Source organism: Protomyctophum bolini, assembly GCF_963924005.1.
Source record: "Protomyctophum bolini genome assembly, chromosome: 10".
NCBI lineage: Eukaryota > Metazoa > Chordata > Actinopteri > Myctophiformes > Myctophidae > Protomyctophum > Protomyctophum bolini.
In genome coordinates, this window is record NC_137871.1 from 17,167,984 (window position 1) to 17,194,341 (window position 26,358).

Genomic DNA, 26,358 nt, shown 5'->3' on the forward strand with positions numbered 1-26,358 from the left:
ATGAGGATAATGAAATTGAATAGAAAAAATCACACTCGTGTGAAGTAAGGGGCGCTCTTATCAGCGAATCAAATCATCACTTTCGTACGTGCTAGCACATTCCGTGCTCAAACGGACATACACACTAGGAGTGGCTATAGCGCCCCTCAAAAATGCCACCATGTATAAAACAGTGTGTGCTTACACAGCAAAGTTGGAGAGAGAGAGACAGAAACAGAGACAGAGACAGAGACACAGACACAGAGAAAGAGAGCGAGAGAGACAGAGACACAGCGAAAGAGAGAGAGAGAGAGAGAGAGAGAGAGAGAGAGAGAGAGAGAGAGAGAGAGAGAGAGAGACAGAGAGAGAGACAGAGAGAGAGAGAGAGAGAGACACACAGAGAGACAGAGAGACAGAGACGCGTTGTGCTCATATGCGATGTGCATGGTGATAAGACCAGCAATGCAGTGCAGTGTACTGCATGAACATAAGCGTCAGGAAAGACAATACATATGCAAACCTTTTGTATATATTTAGCTCATCCATATGGAGTCAATACAAACAAAAACTCACACCGCTGCTGCGACCATGCACCACCACAACAACAACAAACGATGAAGGTAAAAACAGCAGCAGAAAAATAATACAACATGCTGTTCCTGAAAAACAGGGTGGGCCCTGTCAATAAAACTGTACGCTGCACATAGCAGCCAAGAAATATATATCATGATGATAATGATGTATATGCCTACATAACAAAGTGTGTGTGTGTGTGTGTGTGTGTGTGTGTGTGTGTGTGTGTGTGTGTGTGTGTTCGCGCGCGCAAATCTAGGCGCACCACTACATCCCCAGCTCCAAAACGGACAGCCATTACAGCAGTCTCTATCCCTGGTGCTGAAACGAGCAATTCACACGCTGTACACTGCAGCCAACACACTCTGGGCTGTATTTTGCGTGTCTTAAGTACCAGGTCTTATTCCCTAACTTGAGTAAACTAAAGACCTGGATGCGTGATCAATGCTCTTTGGCCACTCAGAATAGCCAAATGGCATTGACCACGCCTCCAGGTCTTTAGTTTACTCAAGTTAGGGAATAAGTACTTAAGACACGCAAAATACAGCCCTCTGAGTCATAAAATGATCTAATTATAAAATTGAACTATACAATTTATATAGTTACAATAAATGTATAACATTATAATCGCATTCTTAAAATATATATCTAACCTCAATTGGAGAGTCTGGTTCATCCAGGATGCTCTTTTCACTTTGTATCCTCTGCATAGTCCCTGTAGAACTGGGGTCCATTATCAGTATGTTCTGACTACCAGCTCTGCCGAACTTACAGTCACTCTTTCTGGAGTCAGTGGTCCTGCACACCTCGTAGTTGTAAACATGAGGGAGAGTCCCTGTCCCCAAAGTGTCTGAGTAACGTGGAGGATAATATGGAATCACTGGGAGACTGGAATGATAGAGGCGGGACTGTCTCCATCTGTATATTTTAACTGATATAATAACCACTAAACACGTTATGAAGAGAAAGGAGACTACAGCCAAAGCCAAGACTAAGAAAAACGTCAGGTTGTCATTGTACTCCTTCTCGTGTGTAAAGTCAGTGAACTCTGAGAGAACTTCAGGGAAGCTGTCAGCCACCGCCACGTTAACATTGACTGTAGCTGAACGAGAAGGCTGTCCGTTATCCTCCACTATAACAGTCAGCCTTTGTTTCACAACATCTTTATCAGTGACTTGACGGATGGTTCTTATTTCTCCATTCTGTAATCCCACTTCAAACAATGCCCTGTCTGTGGTTTTCTGTAGTTTATAGGAGAGCCAGGCATTCTGTCCAGAGTCCACATCAACAGCCACCACTTTAGTGACCAGATAGCCCACATCTGCTGAACGAGGCACCATTTCAGCCACCAGAGAGCTACCACTTTGTACGGGATACAGAACCTGAGGAGCGTTGTCATTCTGGTCCTGGATCAGTATTTTCACTGTCACATTACTACTGAGTGGAGGAGAGCCTCCATCCTGAGCCTTGAGAAGGAACTGGAAATCCTTAATCTGCTCGTAGTCAAAAGAACGCACTGCATGTATGACTCCACTATCAGCACTAACAGACACATATGAGGAGACTGGCACTCCATTAACCGTAGAGTCCTCCAGTATATAAGAAACACGAGCATTCTGGTTCCAGTCAGTGTCTCTAGCTTTTACTGTGAATATAGAGAGACCTGGTGTGTTGTTTTCTACAATGTAGGCCTCATATGAGGTCTGCTCAAAGACAGGGGGATTGTCATTCACGTCTGCAATTTGTAACGTGATAGTGACGCTGCTGGAAAGCGAGGGCACTCCCTCGTCTGAACACGTCACACTGATATTATATTCAGACGTTAATTCTCTGTCCAAATCACTGTCTGTCACTACTGTAAAGAAGCTGTTTGTTGTTGATTTCATAGAAAAGGGAATGCTTTCATCTAAAACACAGTGGACTTTGCCATTTTCATTAGAATCTAGATCGTGGACATTTATCATTGTTACAACAGTTCCTGGTTTGACATCCTCAGATATGCTGTGTGACTTAGACATGATATCAATAGACGGTTTGTTATCATTTACATCAACCACCTCTATAATAACTTTACACGCATCTGAAAGTCCCCCTTTATCTGTGACTTGAACGTCTATTTCATAATGTTTCCTTTTCTCATAATCCATAACACCAAGTAATGTCAATATGCCCGTATCAATATCAATTTGGAAAAGACTAGCTAACCCTGTTTTTGGAATCGTGTATGTCACCTTCCCATTATCACCCTCGTCTAGGTCTGTGGCGCTTACCATACTAATTACAGTACCAACGGAAGCATTTTCTATTACGTTCGCCTTGTATTCTGGTTTAGAACAAACAGGCGCGTTGTCATTGGCGTCAAGTACCGTGATTAGAATGTCCATTGTTCCTGTGAGCTGAGGATCACCTCCATCTATTGCGGTTAATGTTAGTGATATGCGCGCGTGCTTCTCTCTGTCTAATGGCTTCTGTAAAACCATTTCAACATTTTTAGTCCCATCTCCACGACTAATTGTTTTCAGTGCAAAATTATCTATCGGTTTCAGGGTGTAACTCTGAAGACCATTTACGCCAACATCTTTATCGAATGCTTTCTCCAACACAAATCGAGCTCCAGTAAGAGCGGATTCACTGATGTCGTATTTCATTTCAGTTTTATCAAAAGTCGGAGGGTTATCATTGATGTCCGTAATCTCAACGGTAACCGTGTAAAATTCCATTGGATTTTCCAGAATCATTTGAAAATGCAAAGCGCAAGGCGTCGTCTCACCGCACAAAGCCTCTCTGTCTATTCTCTCTTTGATAAGGAGGACTCCTGCCTGTTTATTCAGCTCGATGTATTCTGCACTGTCCCTTGTATAAATCCGAGCATTACCTGATGTCAGTCTTTTCACATTCAGACCTAAATCCTGTGCTATATTTCCAACGACAGACCCTTTCGCCATTTCCTCAGGGATGGAGTAGCTGACCTGCCCACGGACTGAACTGAGAGAGAGGACGAAGATTAACACCAGTACTTGCCGTGTCATTTTTATGTCCTCGATTGCAAAATATCCGTTATACTTGCTTACAAATAAGCAATATTAGTAATGAGAAAAAAAATCGTTTAAATTCCAATGTTGGATAAGGCTTTATGTACAGGAAAAACCGGAACAAACGACGAATCACCACATAATGTTCTCAGAAAGCAGGACAATTCAGTCTGTATCTGCATCTAGGAGGAGTAGGAGGTTCTGAGGTAATGCAAAATAAACTCAGTGGCCAACAGCGTCCCTCTCTGTTCAACACATTGAACTACAAAAGTGATGAAGCTCAGATAAAAAAAGTGTAAAATTTCACTGCAGGCACTTAGCCTGCTGAATCATTTGACCTATACATTAAACTGAGTATACAGTTTGTATAGAATTATCTAAACGTTGGTCTATAAAAAGTATTAAATGCGTGCAAAATGGTGTGAACAGGCATAATGAAAGACAATATACCAAACGACCTACAGCTTCAAAATGACAGAGCCATGCCTATAACACTAATACCAGCAGCTGCAAATATCCACTCATTCCACTCTCTCTCTCCAAGCTGAGCAATAGACCTCTCATTTTCACAAAATAAGGTAGAATTAAACAAAAGTGTGAATATGTATGGATTAGGCCGGTTCTTCAGCCCGTATATTGAAGCAAGCCTTGTATGAGTCGCTATCCATGGTGCTGAATTTACTACTTTCACTTTGACTACTTCTTTCTTGGTAAATACTTGGACATTGGGGAACTGTAAAATACAGGGGCTCTATTTTCGTCCATGCTAAACCCCTTATCCCTAAACTACTTTGCTTTAATATTTTGAAAAACATTTTTGAATGGTTAAAATCTACAAGCTCACAACGTGTCGATGTAGATTGGCGCTTTTCAAAAAAATATTTCTGAATAGTAAAAATCAAAAGAAAAAGGAGTTTAGGGATAAGGGGTTTAGCATGGACGAAAATAGAGCCCAGTGTGTATAATTCAAATATAATAATTGCACTGTTAAAATGTCAAACCTCAATTGGAGAGTCAGGTTCATCCAGGATACTCTTTTCGCTCTGTATCTGCTGCATTGTCGCTGTAGAACTGGGGTCCATTAAAAGTATGTTCCTACTACCAGTTCTGCCAAAGTCACTCTTTCTGGAGTCAGTGGTCCTGCACACTTCGTAATTGTACACATGAGGGAGAGTCCCTGTCCCCAAAGTGTCAGAGTAACGTGGTGGATAATATGGAATCACTGGGAGACTGGAATGATAGAGGCGGGACTGTCTCCATCTGTATATTTTCACAGATATAATAACAACTAAACATGTGATGAAGAGAAAGGAAACTACAGCCAAAGCCAATACTAAGAAAAACGTCAGGTTTTCATTGTACTCCTTGTCGTGTGTAAAGTCAGTGAACTCTGAGAGAACTTCAGGGAAGCTGTCAGCCACCGCTACGTTAACATTGACTGTAGCTGAACGAGAGGGCTGTCCGTTGTCCTCCACTATAACAGTCAGTCTTTGTTTCACAGCATCTTTATCAGTGACTTGACGTATTGTTCTAATTTCTCCATTCTGTAATCCCACTTCAAACAACGCCCTGTCTGTGGCTTTCTGTAGTTTATAGGAGAGCCATGCATTCTGTCCAGAGTCCACATCGACAGCCACCACTTTAGTGACCAGATAGCCCACATCTGCTGAACGAGGCACCATTTCAGCCACCAGAGAGCCGCCACTTTGGACTGGATACAGAACTTGAGGTGCATTGTCATTCTGGTCCTGGATCAGTATTTTCACAGTCACATTACTACTGAGTGGAGGAGAGCCTCCATCTTGCGCCTTGACACGGAACTGGAAATCCTTGATCTGCTCGTAATCAAAAGATCGCACTGCATGTATTACTCCACTATCAGCACTAACAGACACATATGAGGAGACTGGCACTCCGTTAACAGAGGAGTCCTCCAGGATGTAAGAAACGCGGGCATTCTGCTTCCAGTCAGGGTCTCTCGCTCTTACAGTGAATATAGACAGTCCTGGTGTGTTGTTTTCTATAATATAGGACTCATATGATGTTTTCTCAAAAGCAGGCACGTTGTCATTCACATCCGAGACTTGCAAGGTGATAGCGACACTGCTGGATAGCGAGGGGGCTCCCTCATCTGAGCAGGTTACACTGATATTATACTGAGAGGATTTCTCCCGGTCCAAGTCACTATCTGTCACGAGGCTATAGAAACATGAAGGTTACTTTAGTAACCATGGTTCTTTAAGTAAGTGAGCGAAATACTTCGCTTATGGGAGGTTTCGATCTGAGAAAGCGAGGTGCAGATATTCATTTATGAACTCACACAGGCATTTTATATGCACTGTGGGTTTAAGGCTCGTGACGCAGGCACCCAGCGCCTTAGGCGTATATAAGGCCTAGCTGCTGCGTCACAGGCCACTCGAACAATTTCCTTCTGCCACAGAGCATGACAGAAGGGTGTTCAGCGAAGTATTTCGCTCACTTACTTAAAGAACCATGGTTACTAAAGTAACCTTCATGTTCTTTTAAGTTGTGTTCGCGAAATACTTCGCTTATGGGACCTTATGAACTCCCGTATCCAGAACTAGCCAGTGAGTCCTAGGACTTTGGGATAATTTAAGGGCTGGGGACAAACCTCAGGTTTGTGGCCCGGTCCCACTTAGTGGCTAATTGGGGTAGGGCGGAGACTACCCCAGGTAGCCTGGGTTTATAGAGGGAGGAGGGGACTTTGTCCCCTTCCCTTCGGGGCTCTGTAAGGTGGACTTTATTATAGTCCACCTATGGTGCGGCTGCTCCCAAGACCGCGTGCGCTATAGAAGGCACCGCCACATCTAGGTTATAGTATGTGGCGAAGGTCGAGGAGGAGGACCAGCTCGCTGCTGTGCAGACGTCCTGGATCGAGATGCCCCTGTGGAGCGCCCAGGATGCTGCCATGCCTCTCGTGGAATGAGCCCTTAGCGTAAGCGGAGGCTCTATTCCTTGAGTGGTATAGGCCAGATGAATGGCCTGCACTATCCAGTTGGAGATAGTGACCTTGGTGACAGGTTTTCCCCTGGTTCTTTCACCCCAGGATACGAACAATTGATGGCCTATCCTGTAGGGGCCTGTCCTGTCCATGTAGGCGCGGAGCGCTCTTACTGGACAAAGGCGGTTCAGCCTCCTGTCCTCTTCCGTGGCGAAGGGGGGGAGGGTGGAAAGCCTGTAGGTCCACCGGTACGCAGACCGAGAAAGCATTCTTTGGTAAGAAGGCTGGGTTTGCTTTGATGGTGACCTTGGTTGACCTGTCGTCAAATCTCATGCACTCTGGAGTGGTCGAAAGTGCATGTAGATCGCTGACCCTCTTAGCGGTCGTCAGAGCGACTAGGAGGGCTGTCTTAAGAGTAAGAAACTTTAAGTCAGCCGTCTGCAGTGGCTCGAAGGGCTCATTGGTTAGAGCCCTGAGTACTAGTGACAGATCCCAGGAGGGGGCCAGGGGCCTGTTGACCTTACAGTCCCTGCGTACGCCCTTCACAAACTGTTTTACCAGCAGATGTTTCCATACCGTCTGGTTGTCAATGCCCACGTGGCAAGCCGAGATGGCTGCCAGGTGGGTTTTCACTGAAGAGAGGCCTAGACCTCTATCCAGGAACTCCTGCAAGAATGTCAGGATGTCGACTATTGAAGCTTGGAAGGGGATAACCTGGTTAGGTCGTTCGAAGCACCACCGCCCGAACACGCTCCAGGCTGTTTCGCAGCGTATTGCTGTTGACTGGGCTCTGGCTCTCTGAATTGTTGCAATAACATTCGGAGGGAGGCCGGTTTCTGTCAGCATCACCCTCTCACGGGCCAGACCCATAGGTCTAGGTCCCTGGGGCAAGGGTGGAAGATCTCTCCTTTCGCCTGCGTGAGGAGATCCGCTCGTAGAGGGAGCTTCCATGGTCGGCTGTAGAGGAGGGGAGCTATCTCCGTCCTCCACACGCCCCAGGCTGGTGCTACTAGAAGTAGCGTCAGACCCTGAGTCCTCACTCTGTTCAGAGTATGGAGAATGAGACTCAGTGAAGGGAAGGCGTAGAGAAGGGACCTGGGCCATTGGTGAGCTAGAGCGTCTAGTCCCAATGTCGATGGTCCTCTTATGGCGAAGAAGAGAGGACATTCCGTGTCCTGCTCTGAGGCGAACAAGTCTACCTCGGGCGCTCCGAACCTGCCCCAGATCTGGTTTGCTACCTCGGGGTGTAGTGACCAGTCTGCGTATCGGAGGTCTCCCCTGGACAGCAGGTCCGCTCCTGTGTTTAGAACACCCGGGACGTGGCACGCTGTAATGGACAAGAGACGAGCGTTGCACCGCAACGTGAGTTTCTGAGCCAGTTGGTGCAAGCGGGGGGACCTGAGTCCCCCTTGCTTGTTGATGTAGCACATCGTTGTCGTGTTGTCTGTCCTGACCAGGACGTGGCAACCTTGGATGCGCGGTTCGAAGCCCCTCAGTGCGAGGAACACCGCCATCAACTCCAGATAATTGATGTGGCAGGACTCAACTCAACTTTATTTATAAAGCACAGTAGTTGTCCTGTCCACAGTCCTCTGGCTGTAGTGCCCTCCAATGTGGCTCCCCAGCCAGACATGCTGGCGTCTGTGGTGACGACTTTCCTGGTCAGAGGTCTGCCCATAGGGACGCCTTCTGAGAGGGCTCGTCTGTCCGCCCACCATTTCAGTGCTAGCACGCATTGTGACGTCACTGTTACCCTCTGGCGGCGACGGTGCATGGGTATGCGTAACGCATTCATCCACTGTTGAAAAGGTCTCATATTTTAGCCTGGCTAGGCGTATTATGTAAACCACCGAGGCCATAAGCCCCGCCATCCGCAGGCATGCATGAAAAGGAATCGAGCGATCCCTTTTGAATGATGCCGTGGACTGTATTATCGCCTCTATTCTTTCTTGGCTCGGACGAGCCGTGAAAGAAATCGAGTCCAGCGTTATACCGATGAAGTCTATAGACTGTGTCGGCGTTAACACGCTCTTCTCCTGGTTCACTCGGAACCCTAGAGAGTGGAGGTGGTTGAGCACTCGTTGAGTGTGCAACAGCGCCTCCTGTGGCGAGTCTGTTGACAGGAGCCAGTCGTCTGTGCACGCTGCTAGACGAATGTCCTGTTGTCATAGTGGAGCTTATAGCCGTGGCTGTAACCTTCACAGAGACTCTCGGACTCAGGGACAGTCCGAACGGGAGGACGTTGTATTCGTACTCTCCCTTTGAACCCGAAGCGCAGAATTTTTTCCTGTGCGGGGGGGGTAGTTTGGACCTTGAATGTATGTGTTCTGTAGGTCCATTTAACGTGCGCCAGTCCCCTTCGCGGAGTAAGCTTAGTAGGACTGGCGGTGTCAGCATTTTGAAGCCAAAGTCATCAAAATCGAGTCGGGGCTCTGAGGTTTGAATGGGCGAAGCCCGCCCCCTGTCTTTTCACCAGAAAATAGCGGGGAACCCGTTAAGAGACTGGTTGACAGGGACCTCTGAGATGGCGTCTTTCTGCAGGACGGAATCGATTTCCTCCTTTAGAATGTGCCCCTATCCTCTCCGTCTGCTCTCGAGAAGATGATTCCTTCGAGAGTGTGCGGTTTTATTTAACCTTTAGCCCTCTGCTATAGTGCGCATGATCATGGGGAGTTCCCAGTATCCAGCACTGAGCTTGATGACCTAACAGGGAGCCCCTTCTGTTTCAGGGGATTCTGTCCGTGAGGCTTTGGTGCCCTCTAGCGATTTGAGCGCATGGGGACAAATGTTTCTCTTCTTTTAGATGAGAGAATGAGAGCTGCTTTAAACAGTACTGTCTGTGGCGATTATCTCATTAACACATGCTGAATGTGAAGCACATGATCGTGCTCTTTTGAGGGGCCTGTGCTGAGGCATTTCTGCGTGCACGTCCCCTCTGTATTGTCCCGCACCCGCGGTGTGTGTGGCAAATGGGGTCTTGCACACCTGTTTTAACGGGTGATAGGGAGCCTTCCGTCCTCCTGGGAAGGTTCTGTCTGTGAGGTTCTGGTGCACTCTAGTGGCCTAGGCGCGTAGAGGCATTACCATTAAACGCCGTTATTCTTTCATTGAGGTGAGAAAATAATTGGGCGTAGTTTACCCGGCCTGTGACAGTATAATACTGTCACAGAGCGTGGTTATTCCCCACGTATGGGCCTATGGCCTACAGGTCGTATTCGTGTTTTTGTTTCATGTATATTTTTATTTTATAAAAAAATACAGAGAATACACATTAACAACAAATGCAGAAAATGGTACAGAGGCTAGTAGCATGCACAATTTTCGGCTTTGAAATGTCTTTAGAGTCTGCGGTTTTGAGGGTGAGGTCCGTGACCACTACCCTCTAACTCGGACCCCTGAAGGGAGGAGAGATTCAGGGGTACGTCCTGACCCCTGCTCTCGTATATTTCCCACGTATGGGCCGTGAGAGGAGAAGCCCCCGTTCTAGGGGAAGGTTCTGTCTGTGAGGCTCTGGTGCACTCTAGTGGCCTAGGCGTGTAGAGGCATGGCATCAGTAGACAGGCCGTTAATTTCTCAATTAATTGAAAAAATAATTGGGCGTGACCTCCCGGGCCTGGGACAGTTTTAAAACTGTCCCAGAGGCGGGTTATAATCCCCACGTATGGGCTTATGCCCTTGTGTCAGGTTTCAAGTTGTTCTTGTGTTTTTCGTTTTTGTGTTACTCTTTGAAGTAAAAAACATACACATTGTGACATAATTATGCACATTTTTAACAACATTTGAGGGGTTCTGTACAGTGGCAGCAGCTGCATGTACATTCCCTCTGAAACGTTTGTAGGGCGGAGGAGAGCAGCGGCCAGCGGTCCCGGGGCGTCCTCTGTGTCCGTCGTCCACCCTGAAAGCAGCCTGACTAGTAATGCTAAGCATGCTAGGATGGCAGCGACCATCCAACGAGGTTGTTAAACCCGACCTCTTTTAAATGTTAGCTAAACAGCTAAACAAACCTAGCTTCACAATGTACATACCTTGTAATGTTGAGGGAAGCAGTGGGTCTGGGGAACGGCGTTGAGTGAGATGTTTGTGTTACTTTTTTATTGAATTAAAAAACATACACATTTGTGACATAATCATGCACATTCACCATGTTTGAGGGGTTTGCACAGGGGCAGAACTGCGTGTACATTCCCACTGAAACGTTTGGTTTGTGGTTCGAGACCACTATACTCTCTGCTGGATGTAGTAGTGGGAAGAGGGAAGGCCGCAAAGCCTGGGGCTCGCGTAGCGCGGCCGTCGGGCTGGTGCTGTGATGACACAGTGATGCGGGGTACGGTCTCCATGTTGTCGCACTGGATATAGCAGGGCTTCCCTGGTCGAACAATGCGAGCATGCGCGAGCCCGGGACAATAGAAAAATATTTTCTGCGGTCAGCCATCCTCCTAGGCACGACAGTGTGTGCTGCGCGCTTCGGGGGAGGCTCCACGGCAGCTTTGACTAGCAGCTGGCGCGGTCTAGTCAATGGAGCGGGGGGAAACTCTTCTACGGTAATATGCCGTATAGCGTGTAACTTCCCCCGCTCAGTTGGCTGCTTTGGCTGGGTCGTCATTTTCTGCTTCGCTCCCCAGGCCCCGTAGTCATGGGTTTCGGCCCTGGCTATCGGGACCCGGGAGGATGCAGTGTTGTCTTTGTTAGCCGCGCTAGCACGCGGCACTGGTGTGCTACGTGCTAACGGTGGCCAGTCGACCCGCTGTCTAGGCATGGAGCGCGGAGGCCCTTCGCAGACCTGCTTCTCCCTTTGAGGAGGCAGGTCTGGGTCGGGTCTGTCGCCCTCGAACTTCTCGTAGAAGCAACTTAGACATTTGTTTTCTTTTTCGCTATCGTCACAGTTTAGTGAACGGCTAGCTTAAAAGAGCGGGTTCACCCGTTCCTCTGTTCGCTATCGTCACAGTTAGTGAACGGCTATCTTAAAAAGAGCGGGTTCACCCGTTCCTTTGTTCTCAAGTTAGCTATAAGCTAGCGGAGCCGCGGGTAATAGGCCCGTGATTCCGCGCAGCTAAGGCTAACTAGCTTCCCAACGGGAAGATAGCTTGTTGGAATTAGCTAGTTTTCCTGAATTAAAACCAGTTTAACGTCGAGAAAAAAGCTGTGTGTTTAAGCTAGCTGGGACGGGTGTTAGGCCCGTGAGAGTAGCTATGCTAGGTAGCTTCGCTCGCGCGAATTAGCTTGTAGTAAAATTAGCAGTTTCCTGAGTTTTAAACTAATTTAAACGTCGAGGAAAAGCTTTAGAGTTCTCTCTGCTTTTAAAAAATAGATATGAATCTAACCAGTACACTACTAGGGAACCTCACGGAGCTTGAGTCCTGTCTCTCGCCCGGTTTATGAAGTGTTGAATCGCCCAAAGTATAACTGGCTAGCGTTATCATGCAACCTCTGTGGCAGAAGGAAAACGAGTGGCCTGTGACGCAGCAGCTAGGCCTTATATACGCCTAAGGCGCTGGGTGCCTGCGTCACGAGCCTTAAACCCACAGTGCATATAAAATGCCTGTGTGAGTTCATAAATGAATATCTGCACCTCGCTTTCTCAGATCGAAACCTCCCATAAGCGAAGTATTTCGCGAACACAACTTAAAAGAACCACTGGACGTAGATTTAATCAAAAACGGAGAATTGTCATCTAGCATACAGCTGACTACTCCGTTATTGTCTGAGTCTGGATCGTGCACACTCATCACTGCTATTACTGTATGAGGTGGAGAGTTCTCTGGAATAGATTGTGACGTTGACATGATATCTATAAGCGGGCTGTTGTCATTAACATCAATAATTTCTACAACCAACTTTGTAGAATCTGAAAGACCACCTTTATCTTTAGCTTCAATGTCAATTTGATAATGCTTTGACTTTTCATAATCAATCACGCCTGTCAAACGTACCTCGCCACTGTTTTCATCTATTTCAAAATCACAACTAGTCCCAACAGCGCTAATTGATATAGAATATGTCACCAATCCATATGATCCTTTATCGACATCAGTTGCACTTACTATGGTCAACAATGTACCTATTGGAGAGTTTTCCACCAAAGTTGCCCGATATATTGCTTGGGTAAAGACTGGAGCGTTGTCGTTAGCGTCTAAAACAGTAATGTGTATTTGCACAGTTCCAGACATAATCGGCTCTCCACCATCTACTGCAGTTAGCAGTAAGGATATCTGCTCCTGCCTCTCTCTGTCTAAAGGTTTCTGTAAAACCATTTCTACCTTTTTACTGCCATCAGCTTTTCCGTTTAAATGTAAAATAAAATTATTGGTAGGATTGAGTGAATAACTTTGGAGTCCATTAATTCCAATATCCGAATCAAATGCTCTCTCGAGAACAAATTTTGCACCAATCCCAGCTGATTCGCTTATATCAAATTGCATTGAGTTCTTATGGAAAAGAGGCACATTGTCATTAATATCCGTGATTTCAATAGTGACCCGATAAAATTCAATGGGGTTTTCTAAAATAATCTGAAACTGTAAGGCGCAAGGCGTTGTCTGTCCGCAGAGCACTTCTCTGTCTATTCTCTCCTTTATTAGGAGGACTCCTCTGTCTTTATTCAGTTCGATGTATTCTGCGTTATTTCCAATATGCAAGCGAGCTTTTCCCGATTTCAGTCTTTTCACATCCAAACCAAGATCTTGTGCTATATTACCGACTAAAGAGCCTTTCGCCATTTCTTCAGGAATAGAGTAGCTGACCTGCCCGAGCACTGAACTGAGAGAGAGGGCGAAGATAAACAGCAGTAGGCCTACGTGTCTCATTGTTGCCACCGACATTTTTGCACCACGAATCGTTTAATCCTGTTGGTTGATTTTCTTCTTATATGATATTACGAGATTCCAAACGAATTTATGTTGAGAAAAAATAAATAAATCCGACATGTAGAGAGAGAGAAAGGGAAAAAAATATTCGCTCGAAATCTCGGTATTTTGCTATCTCTGCGATCCCGTTTGTGAAGCCTTCCTCTGACTCATTCTCACAATGTGGATAGGGGAAGGCGCTATATGCTATTATGCATGCAGTGCATTGACAGTTCAACGCACTGGCCAACAGCGGCCCTCTCTGTTCGGTGATTTGAATTACATACATGGAAGAGCTATACTCTCATTATTGCACATGAGTCTTCGTGTCTTGTCAAGTAATTGTCAAGTAATACTAAATAAGTCTCACAAATGCTTGTTGAGGAAAGGATAAATTCCATAGCCAGAAATACCTTTCCTACACTGTGGTGTCTCTAAACAGTAAAGTAAAATGTGCTTCAAGAAAGATTACAATTGTCAATGTGTCAGTGGGCAGTCAGCATGGCATGCGCATTCATTGTATGGAGGGGGAGGGGGCACAAGCACAACCACCAGACAGAAAAAAACGGGACTACACCAAATCATAAGAAAACAAAAATAAAGCTATCTCACACACTGGAAAATATCTACTCAAAACCAGGGCAAAATGGAATGCTATTTAGCTCTAAACAGTATAAGTAGCAGAATACTTGAGCACAGTAACTGACCCAAAACTAAGAAAAACATTAAGTGGATATACTCAGTGAACACAGTTTTGCGATTGAGAAAGTCCGCCAGAGGCAGACCTGGATCCCAAGAGAAGACAGACTGTGTACCCACTGCACACAAAACGAGGTAGAGACTGCAGTCAGCCCACTGCACCAAGACATCAGAGACATATACTTTCCACGGATTACAATCAGAGAGTTTGAAAACATGACTAATGAAAAAGAACTCCCATATCTGTTGGGAAGTACAACAATGTGCAAACACAGCAGCGATATGTGTGAGCTGCTGTAATAGGAGAAGGATGTCAAATGGAATACAAGCACCTTAAGTTATACAAACCATTGTCTGTACACTGTTTTCAAAATTATAAAGCTAACTCCTAGTCTCCTATATGAATGTATATTGTATAACTATCTCTGACAGAAAATGCACAATCTTATTTTCTTCTTTACCATTTATTTGTAAATAAATGGTTTTATTTTGATTGTCTTGTTCCACTTCTGCTTTGGCAATGTAAACTTACGTTTTCACATGCCACTATATTAACTTTTATTTGCTGACACTATAGGTCCAAAATACAAAACAATAAATCATAGAGATAGCCTATCACAATCAGGCTATTTTCACTCCATACAGCATATATCATTTCCTCCAGTGTTTCCAAAAGCAAGAGGAGAACCTTGTATCACTCTGTGTGAACCCTGCTAAGGCCATGATTAATACATTATTTGACTCCTTCAATCTACACATAAATCTAAACAAATGCCTCAGTACAGCATGAAAAGTGGGTACATTACTAGTCACAAACATCTCACTTGCACTGGTTCAATTGAGCTCCTTTGAATTGAATTGAGAGAGAGAGAGAGAGAGAGTGTGTGTGTGTGTGTGTGTGTGTGTGTGTGTGTGTGTGTGTGTGTGTGTGTGTGTGTGTGTGTGTGTGTGTGTGTGTGTGTGTGTGTGTGTGTGTGTGTGTGTGTGTGTGTGTGTGTGTGTGTGTGTGTGTGTGTGTGTGTGTGTGTGTGTGTGTGTGTGTGTGTGTGTGTGTGTGTGTGTGTGTGTGTGAGTGAGTGAGTGAGTGAGTGAGTGAGTGAGTGAGTGAGTGAGTGAGTGAGTGAGTGAGTGAGTGAGTGAGTGAGTGAGTGAGTGAGTGAGTGAGTGAGAGAGAGAGAGAGAGAGAGAGAGAGAGAGAGAGAGAGAGAGAGAGAGAGAGAGAGAGAGAGAGAGAGAGAGAGAGAGAAAGAGGTTGCATAGGAAACAACTATACTTTCATACTAACCTCTATAGGGGAGTCTGGTTCATCCAGGATGCTCTTTTCACTCTGTAATCGTTGCATCGTCCCTGTCATACTGGGGTCCATTATCAGTATGTTCTGACTACCAGCTCTGCCAAACTTACAGTCACTCTTTCTGGAGTCAGTCGTCCTGCACACCTCGTAATTGTACACATGAGGTAGAGTCCCTGAGCCCAAAGTGTCTGAGTAACGTGGTGGATAATATGGAATCACTGGGAGACTGGAATGATAGAGGCGGGACTGTCTCCATCTGTATATTTTCACTGATATAATAACAACTAAACACGTGATGAAGAGAAAGGAAACTACAACCAAAGCTAAGACCAAGTAAAACGTCAGGTTGTCATTGTACTCCTTGTCGTGTGAAAAGTCAGTGAACTCTGAGAGAACTTCAGGGAAGCTGTCAGCCACCGCCACGTTAACATTGACTGTAGTTGAACGAGAGGGCTGTCCGTTGTCCTCCACTATAACAGTCAGTCTTTGTTTCACAACATCTTTATCAGTGACTTGACGGATTGTTCTTATTTCTCCATTTTGTAATCCCACTTCAAACAGCGCTCTGTCTGTGGCTTTCTGTAGTTTATAGGAGAGCCAGGCATTCTGTCCAGAGTCCACATCAACAGCCACCACCTTAGTGACCAGATAGCCCACATCTGCTGAACGAGGCACCATTTCAGCCACCAGAGAGCTACCACTTTGGACTGGATACAGAACCTGCGGAGTGTTGTCATTCTGGTCCTGGATCAGTATTTTCACAGTCACATTACTACTGAGTGGAGGAGAGCCTCCATCCTGGGCTTTTACACGGAACTGAAAATCCTTGATCTGCTCGTAGTCAAAAGAACGCACTGCATGTATGACTCCACTATCAGCACTAACAGACACATATGAGGAGACTACCACTCCGTTAACAGAGGAGTCCTCCAGGATGTAAGAGACACGGGAATTCTGGTTCCAGTCAGAGTCTTTAGCTTTTATTGTGAATATAGAGAGGCCTGGTGTGTTGTTTTCTACAATGTAGGCCTCATATGATGTTTTCTCAAAGACAGGAGCGTTGTCATTCACATCTGAGATCTGTAAAGTCAAAGTGACTCTGCTGGAGAGTGACGGCACTCCCTCATCAGAACACGTCACAGTGATATTATACTCTGAGACTTTCTCTCGGTCCAAATCACTGTCGGTCACTAAACTGAAGAAATTATTTGACGCAGACTTCATAGTAAAAGGAATATTGTCATTGAAAGCACAATGGACTTTTCTATTATCACCAGAGTCTGAATCTTGTACATTCATCATTGTCACCACTGTGCCTGGCTGTACACCCTCAGATATGCTCGTTGATTTGGACATAATGCTGATAGCAGGTGCGTTATCATTGGTGTCAATCACTTCAACTATAACTTTACAGATATCAGAGTGGCCACCGGGGTCTGTAGCTTGAACGTCTATGTCGTAATGTTTGACCCTTTCATAATCAATATTTCCTAACAATTGGACAACTCCGTTTTCTTCATTCACTTTAAACAAATCAACAACCCCATCTGCATTATTCAATATCGAATAATGTATAAGCCCATTTGAACCCTGATCGGCATCGGTCGCACGCACCGTTGTTAAAACAGTGCCTATAGCGGCATCTTCTTTGACATTAGCTTTGTATTCTGTTTGAGAACACACGGGCACGTTATCATTTGCGTCCACCACGGTGATGAGAATTTGCATGGTTCCAGAGAGCTGCGGCTCGCCTCCATCCATGGCTGTCAGCACCAGAGACAGATGCTCCTGTTTTTCTCGGTCAAGAGGTTTCTTTAAAACCATCTCGACATTTCTACTACTTCCAATTCGATAAGGATTTAAAACAAAATTCTCGTTCGCTCTTAGCGAATAGGCCTGGAGGCTGTTGATTCCTACGTCGTCGTCATTTGCCTTTTCAAGAGCAAATTTAGCTCCATGTTGAGCAAGCTCGCTTATTTCAAATTTAATTTCAGTATTTTTAAAACTTGGAGCATTGTCATTAATATCAGTTATCTCAGCCGTGATAGTGTAAAATTCCATGGGATTCTCTAAAATTAACTGAAATTCAAGAGCACAGGGCGTCGTCTGACGGCAGAGTTCTTCTCTGTCTATTTTCTCCTTGATAAGGATGAGTCCTCTTTGTTTATTCAGCTCGATGTATTCTGCATTATCGCCCATATACATGCGAGCGTTGCCCGATTTCAATCTTTTCACATCTAAACCTAAATCCTTGGCTATATTTCCAACGACGGAACCTTTCGCCATTTCCTCAGCAATGGAATAGCTGACCTGCCCGAACACCGAGCTAAGAGAAAAGACCGAGATAAACAACAGTACTTGCCGTCTCATTGTTCTGTCCTTCCAGTTCTCGTGCCACACGACAAAAGGAAACTAAATCAGCAGTAAGAGTATTTGGAAATTGTGCATCGCAATTATAGATAAATACAAAAGGAGTTCTTAATCCACACACCAAGGAACAAATGAAAAACGTATATCAGCAATGGTCAGTCTCAACCTACTTATTCCGAAACCGTGTTTCATTCCCCCTGTATTACGTGTGATGGTGATGTGGGCTATTGCTGCAAATGTGCTCCAATTCATCAACATGTAGCCAACAGCGTCCCAGTGAGTTCAATGTGCTAAACTACACACATATGCTGCTTTCTCATCAATGCAGGCATTTAGGAACCAAGGCAAAAGGTTTAATGTAATGTTATTTTTCCAATCATCTTTTAGATAAAAACAAAGTGATTCAAACAATTAAATTCAATATCTGTATTTAACTGAGAGATGTAGATCAAATTAACCCTCGCCTCTCTCTTTTACAATCTCGTCAGAGTGAAAAAGCGAGCAAGAGGGACAGAGAGAGAGAGAGAGAGAGAGAGAGAGAGAGAGAGAGAGAGAGAGAGAGAGAGAGAGAGAGAGAGAGAGAGAGAGAGAGGGGGGGGCAGCTTTCCTAACACAGCGCTGCCCATGGTCCTGAAACAAACCTGTGGTCTGAGGTTAGTCTAAAAGTCGACAGTCTGGAAAGAGAGAGAGAGAGAGAGAGAGAGCGCTCCGCGATGCAGTACAGCTTTCATAACCGATAGCGCTGTCCATGGTACTACAACAAACCTGCAGGTGTGAGGTCTAAGGGGAGCCAACACATGACAATGCAGTTTGAGTTCACTGCTGCTATGCATTGCATGAATAGCCGAATGTTAGCAACAGATGTAGGCAGTGGCGTATCTACAATAAGGCGAGGACAGGCCAAATGAATTTCTGCCTAGCCAAAATCCACACACTGAGGAAAAAAGAGAGGACAAACACCAGACCTGAGAACTATTAATGGGCAGCTGATTGGGCTAGGGTTCATGTAGTCAACGACATTGCACTGAAACAATAGTAGGAATTTAATTCTTACCTTATTTGGAGGAACAGGTAAGACATCGAGACAGAAACAACCGAGCAGAAGAGCAGCAGCAGGAAACATGGAAGAGAACAAACAGAAAACAAATTGTCGGTGAGAGTGGAGTTAAGTATATGGCTTTGGGAATCACAGTGACCAGCATACTTAACATCTCACCCACTATGGTGACAGATTAGCAATTAGATTTTTTTCAAATGAATACTTGCATATGTGCATATGCATATGTGAAGTAATGTTCAGTATGAGTGTGTGCAATAAGTGAGACAGACCGCGCGCGCACACACACACACACACACACACACACACACACACACACACACACACACACACACACACACACACACACACACACACACACACACACACACACACACACACACACACACACACACACACACACACACACACACACACACACACACACACACACACACACACACACACACACACACACACACACACACACACACACACACACACGATCGAGCGGGGGCGGGCCTTGATGTGCGTGCTGTTGGCCTGATGCTCACCCAAATCACTGACTGCTCCTTTAACTCCACAATAACAACCAGTTCAGACGCAATATTATATTTTATTTAAATTGTCATACAGTGCTGACATAGGGGATTAAGAATAAATAAGTTAATTAAGAAATGGAAAAGTCTATCGATAGACGAACCTCTGGAGGAGAGTCTGGTTCATCCAGGATGCTCTTTTCACTCTGTAATCGTTGCATCGTCCCTGTCATACTGGGGTCCATTATCAGAATGTTCTGACTACCAGCTCTGCCGAACTTACAGTCACTCTTTCTGGAGTCAGTGGTCCTGCACACCTCGTAATTGTAGACATGAGGGAGAGTCCCTGACCCCAAAGTGTCTGAGTAACGTGGTGGGTAATATGGAATCACTGGGAGACTAGAATGATAGAGGCGGGACTGTCTCCATCTGTATATTTTCACTGATATAATAACCACTAAACACGTGATGAAGAGAAAGGAAACTACAGCCAAAGCCAAGACTAAGTAAAACGTCAGGTTGTCATTGTACTCCTTGTCGTGTGAAAAGTCAGTGAACTCTGAGAGAACTTCAGGGAAGCTGTCAGCCACCGCCACGTTAATATTGACTGTAGTTGAACGAGAGGGCTGTCCGTTGTCCTCCACTATAACAGTCAGTCTTTGTTTTGTAACATCTTTATCAGTGACTTGACGTATTGTTCTTATTTCTCCATTCTGTAATCCTACTTCAAACAACGCCCTGTCTTTGACTTTCTGCAACTTATAAGAAAGCCAGGCATTCTGGCCAGAGTCCACATCAACGGCCACCACTTTAGTGACCAGATAGCCCACATCTGCTGAACGAGGTACCATTTCAGCCACCAGAGAGTTACCACTCTGGACTGGATACAGAACCTGAGGAGCGTTGTCATTCTGGTCCTGGATCAGTATTTTCACAGTCACATTACTACTGAGTGGAGGAGAGCCTCCATCCTGAGCTTTTACAAGGAACTGAAAATCCTTGATCTGCTCGTAGTCAAAAGAACGCACTGCATGTATGACTCCACTATCAGCACTAACAGACACATATGAGGAGACTGGCACTCCGTTAACAGAGGAGTCCTCCAGGATGTAAGAAACACGAGCATTCTGGTTCCAGTCAGAGTCTTTGGCTTTTATTGTGAATATAGAGAGACCTGGTGTGTTGTTTTCTACAATATAGGCCTCATATGAGGTCTTCTCAAAGACAGGAGCGTTGTCATTTACATCTGAGATCTGTAAGGTGAGAGTGACGCTGCTGGAGAGCGAGGGCACTCCCCCGTCCGCACACGTCACACTGATATTATACTGATAGGCTCCTTCTCTGTCTAAATCACTGTCTGTCACGAGGCTATAGAAGCCGTTTGATGTAGATTTGATCAAGAACGGGGCATTTTCATCCAGAATACAATTGACTACTCCGTTATTGTCCGAGTCGGGATCGTGCACACTCATGACTGCTATTACTGTCTGAAGCGGAGAGTTCTCTGGAATGGATTGTGACGTTGACATGAGATCTATAAGCGGGCTGTTATCATTAACATCAATAATGTCTACAATTAACTTACTAAAATCTGATAGACCTCCTAGATCTTTAGCTTCAATATCAATTTTATAATTTTTCGCCTTTTCATAATCAAGTGAACCTTTCAAACGAACATTACCATCATTTTCATCTATTTCAAAACGGTCCGTTATACCAGCTGCGCTACTTGATATTGAATACGTCACTAAACCATTAGATCCTTGGTCTATATCTGTTGCTTTTACCGCAGTCAATAATGTGCCAATTGGAGAATTTTCTGGCAAGGCTGCCTTATATATTGCTTGAGTAAAGACAGGAGAGTTGTCGTTTACGTCTATAACAGTAATATGTATTTCCACAGATCCAGACCTAATCGGCTCTCCACCATCTACTGCAGTAAGCAGTAAGGATATCTGCTCCTGTTTTTCTCGGTCTAAATGTTTCTGCAAAACCATATCTACCCTTTTACTGCCATCATCTTCAGCATGCAACTTTAAAATAAAATTATCCGTGGGATTAAGTGAATAGCTTTGGAGTCCATTTATACCAATATCTGAATCGAAAGCCCTGTCAAGTGCAAATCTTGCACCGATTACAGCCAACTCGCTGATGTCAAATTTCATCGAGTGCTTTTGGAAAAGAGGCGCGTTGTCATTAACGTCAGTAATTTCGATTGTCACTCTATAAAATTCCATGGGATTTTCTAAAATAATCTGAAAATGCAAAGCACAAGGCGTTGTCTGTCCACACAACGCCTCTCTGTCTATTCTTTCCCGAACGAGTAGCACTCCTCTTTCTTTATTCAGTTCGATGTATTGTGCATTATTTCCAGTGTGTAGGCGAGCCTTTCCCGATTTAAATCTATTTACATCCAAACCTAAATCCTGAGCTATGTTGCCGACTAAAGATCCTTTCGCCATTTCTTCAGGAATCGAGTAAGAGACCTGTCCAAGCACCGAGCAAAGATGAAATACCGAGATGCAAAAAAACAGTACTTGCCGTCTCATTGTTATGCACTGCAGTTCTCGTGACAAACAACACGAGAACATCATATTGTAAAAGAAAGATTTGAATGTAGGCCTACACTCTGCTAGTAGAAACTCCTAATCCACACACCACTGAAGAAATGAAAATACGTAGTATAGCAAATATCAGTGTATCATCCTATTTATTCCAAATCCGTGTCTTGACCCGTTTGTCTCAGTTCCCCTCATACTACATGTGATGATGACGGGGGAGGTACTGCTGAAGCCTGCAAATAATGCTCTAACTCCTCAACATCCTAGCCAACAGCGTCCCAGTGAGTTCAGTAGGACAAATTACACATAGATGTAGGCTATGTTCAACCGTCGGTGTAGGCACTGCAAATTTGAGAGAGAGAGAGAGAGAGAGAGAGAGAGAGAGAGAGAGAGAGAGAGAGAGAGAGAGAGAGAGAGAGAGAGAGAGAGCTTTGAACTTCACTTCAGCAAAACGTTAGCTAATCATTGCACGTATAGGCCTATAAAGTATGGTCCTGCAAAGGCCTGAAATATCACGAAATTTGCGTCCATAGAGATTGCATAAACCCTGACATGTGAGACGAGAGAGAGAGAGAGAGAGAGAGAGAGAGAGAGAGAGAGACTGTAGTCTTTTCCCTGCCTTGGCGCTGTCCTTGGTGCTGAAACACGCCAAATAGAAAGTCTCCGAGATCCTGTGATATTGCATAATCACATCATTTGCTTATTGTTACATTTGACCACACACACACACACACACACACACACACACACACACACACACACACACACACACACACACACACACACACACACACACACACACACACCTGACTCATAAAGAGTTATCATCAATAGGCAATGGAGTTATATTATGATGTTGATCATTAGTGCACATGCAGTTGTTCAGCTTTGAAGGAACTGATCAAGTTTTTTATTCATATTCATGTTTCTTTCATGTTCATTTATGTTCTTGTTTCTTTTATATTTAGTTGTTAAATCTAAAATCTGAAAGAATTTGATTTATGTGTGATGATTGTGTATAGACATATGCGACTACATTTACAATTTAAAGTTTGCAGTGTAATATTGGAGTGATATCACATTCTCGTTAAAAGGTCTATATTTTAGTGTCGGAAGACAAACCTCTAGAGGAGAGTCTGGTTCATCCAAGATGCTCTTTTCATTCTGCATCCTCTGCATCGTCCCTGTCATACTGGGGTCCATGATCAATATGTTCTGACTACCAGCTCTGCCAAAGTCACTCTTTCTGGAGTCAGTCGTCCTACACACCTCGTAATTGTACACGTGAGGGAGAGTCCCGGTCCCCAAAGTGTCTGAGTAACGTGGTGGATAATATGGAATAACTGGGAGACTGGAATGATAGAGGCGAGACTGTCTCCATCTGTATATTTTCACTGATATAATGACCACTAAACAGGTGATAAACAAAAAGGAAACTACAGCCAAAGCCAAGACTAAGAAAAACGTCAAGTTGTCGTTGTAATCTTTATCTTGTGTGAAATCAGTGAACTCTGAGAGAACTTCAGGGAAGCTGTCAGCCACCGCCACGTTAACATTGACTGTAGCTGAACGAGAGGGCTGTCCGTTGTCCTCCACTACAACAGTCAGTCTTTGTTTAACAGCATCTTTATCAGTGACTTGACGTATTGTTCTTATTTCTCCATTCTGTAATCCCACTTCAAACAACGCCCTGTCTGTGGATTTCTGTAATTTATAAGAGAGCCAGGAATTCTGTCCAGAGTCCACATCAACAGCCACCACTTTAGTGACCAGATAGCCCACATCTGCTGAACGAGGCACCATCTCAGCCACCAGAGAGCCACCACTCTGGACTGGATACAGAACCTGAGGGGCGTTGTCATTCTGGTCTTGAATTAAAATAGTGACAGTCACATTGCTACTGAGTGGAGGGGAGCCCCCATCTTGCGCTTTGACATGTAATTTAAGTTTACTGATCTGCTCAAAATCGAATGTGCGTACCGCATGTAAAACTCCTGTTTCCGAGTTTATGGATACATACGCAGAGACTGAGCTACCACTGACTTGCGTATCCTCTATGAGGTATGAGATTCTGGCGTTTTGATTCCAATCAGTGTCTCGTGCACTCACTGTAAATATTGACACTCCAGGGGAGTTGTTCTCACCTATATAGGCCGAATAGCTTGGTTTGTCGAACAATGGTGCATTATCATTTACGTCAGAGATCTTTAGGCATAAAGTTGTTGCACTGGATAGAGAAGGAGACCCTGAATCAGTAGCAGTTATGGTAATATTGTATTGTGCTTTTGTTTCACGATCAAAAATCGTGTCTGAAAGCAAGCTGTAATAGTTGGTTAAAGATGACTGTATTTTAAATGGATGTTTCGAGTCTATTGAGCAGGTTATTTGTCCGTTTCTTTCCGAGTCTGCATCCTTTACATTAATAACGGCTATAGTCGTCCCGGGTGGCGCATCTTCTGATATCGGGCTAGAGAATGACATGACATTTATGATCGGAGCATTGTCATTAACATCAACAACCTCAATAATAAGTTTACTCGCATCATTAAGGCCACCCTGATCTTGGGCGCCGACCCTTATTTCATATTTTTTGTCTTTTTCGAAATCTATCTTGCCTGCAACAGATATTTTTCCAGATGCCTTGTCGATATCAAATATGCCAGCTAAATTCCCCTTTAAGTTGGAAAACATATAAGTCACTATGCCATTTGATCCACTGTCAGCATCTGAAGCGTTGACGGTTGTAATATATGTACCAATAGGTGCATTTTCTATCACAGTAGCCCTGTACACCGACTGATTGAACACAGGAGAATTGTCATTAGCGTCTAAAACAGTTATATCGATATTTACTGTACCAGATTTCTGTGGGGTCCCCCCATCTACTGCTATCAGCTTTAAAGAGAGATGCGGATTTAACTCTCTGTCTAATGGTTTCTGTAAAATCATCTCTGCGAATTTGCTCCCGTCAGCGTTAGAATGTTGTTTCAAGGCGAAATTATCATTAGAGCTTAAAACATAATTTTGCAAACTATTTAGTCCTACGTCATGGTCTTCTGCACTTTCTAAGTGAAAATGAGATCCTATCGTTGCAGATTCGCTAATTTCCAAATGAATTTGACTGTGTTTGAAAGTAGGGGAATGGTCATTAACATCCACAATTTCTACAATAACTCGATGGAGTTCGATCGGATCTTCGAGAATTATTTCGAAGCTGAAGCTGCACGGAGTGACATCGCCACAAAGCTGTTCTCTGTCTATTCTCTCATTGACGACTAGAATCCCTTTGTCTGTCTTCAGCTCTGTGTACTTAACACTTTCTCCGGTCACGATACGAGCCCGACCAGAACGGAGCCTTTTCAGATCGAAGCCCAGGTCCTGCGCTACGTTACCAATAAGAGAGCCTTTCTTCATCTCCTCTGGAACGGAATATCTTATTTGGCCATCAGTATTGTGAATAATCCACATAAGAAACATCAGCATTTCTGGTGCATATATGGAAAACAAACGCCATTTTACGCATTGAGGCTGTATTGACGCCATGTTCCAAACCATTTAAATCCAGTGTGAAACTCGAAAATATAATCCCTCTTGACAACGAAGAAGAAAGTCAACAATCGTTATTTCCATAAACGTTTCTCATTTTCTGTTAAATTTAAACAGGATTCTTCGTCACAAGTTCACAACTGTCTGTCTCCCCGTCGCCCCACCTCGCATGAAGCACAGTGATTATTTGCTTCTCCCGTCATTGCAGTTGCAGAGGAGGGGACTTTTAAAGATGATAGCACAGTTAGATTTTTATTCTGACCAACAGCGTCCCTTAGAGCCCAAAACCTGAATGCCATCGCAAATAGTTTCATTTTAAATTGTGTTGTTCACTTATTTACTTTTCGGTAGTGCAAATGGTATAGGCCTGCAGAACAAGCAACTGAATGATGGGAGCTAAAGAACAAAGAACATTTGTAACTGAATGATGCGCATTTTTATTATATTTGTAGATATGCCATGTGTCAAACATCAAAGCGGCAACACAACCACAACTAAAAAAATAAAATAAAAATACAGTAGAGAACAGGAACTAAAACGAATGTTGATATTGAACAGAGATGCGCACATTAAACCAACTGGTCGACGTCAACAACCGCAAAGTATGCAGTATGCAACTGCGTATACAATCCCAAGTCCTGTAGCCTACGTTACCGATAAGATATCCTTTCTTGATCTCCACTGGGATGGAATTGTGAATTTGACCACTGACGCTATCCACAAGCAGTGCAGCGTTCCTGGCATGGCGCTGTCCATGGTACTGAAACAGACCCAAAACACTAACCGATAATAGTCACTCCTCCAGGGGTAGCCACGACTGCTAATCATTGCGATAATGCCTGAAAGCATTTGCAAGATACGTAGAGAGAGAGAGAGAGAGAGAGAGAGAGAGAGAGAGAGAGAGAGAGAGAGAGAGAGAGAGAGA

The 26,358-nt window shown here is 44.5% G+C and overlaps 4 protein-coding genes across 4 annotated transcripts in view; all 4 read right to left on the reverse strand.

Moving 5' to 3' along the window:
* Positions 1 to 26,358, reverse strand: part of LOC308322173 (protocadherin gamma-B4-like) — a gene marked incomplete at both ends in the record, with an annotated part of 149,917 nt that overhangs the window by 67,240 nt on the left and 56,319 nt on the right. The window lies entirely within an intron of this gene.
* LOC308322103 (protocadherin gamma-A5-like) lies at positions 1,188 to 3,581 on the reverse strand (the record flags this gene model as incomplete). The annotated part of the gene is made up of 1 exon (XM_080773301.1): positions 1,188 to 3,581. One exon carries the CDS (start codon positions 3,579 to 3,581, stop codon positions 1,188 to 1,190), a length of 2,394 nt encoding a protein of 797 aa, XP_080629427.1.
* LOC308322113 (protocadherin gamma-A6-like) lies at positions 4,580 to 16,629 on the reverse strand (the record flags this gene model as incomplete). The annotated part of the gene is made up of 2 exons (XM_080773309.1): positions 16,192 to 16,629; positions 4,580 to 5,404 (listed from the first exon to the last, which is right to left on the reverse strand). Exons 1-2 carry the CDS (start codon positions 16,603 to 16,605, stop codon positions 4,580 to 4,582), a joined length of 1,239 nt encoding a protein of 412 aa, XP_080629435.1. The 5' UTR covers positions 16,606 to 16,629.
* Positions 19,458 to 25,471, reverse strand: LOC308322863 (protocadherin gamma-A11-like; the record flags this gene model as incomplete). The annotated part of the gene is made up of 2 exons (XM_080774352.1): positions 24,084 to 25,471; positions 19,458 to 20,579 (listed from the first exon to the last, which is right to left on the reverse strand). Exons 1-2 carry the CDS (start codon positions 25,440 to 25,442, stop codon positions 19,458 to 19,460), a joined length of 2,481 nt encoding a protein of 826 aa, XP_080630478.1. The 5' UTR covers positions 25,443 to 25,471.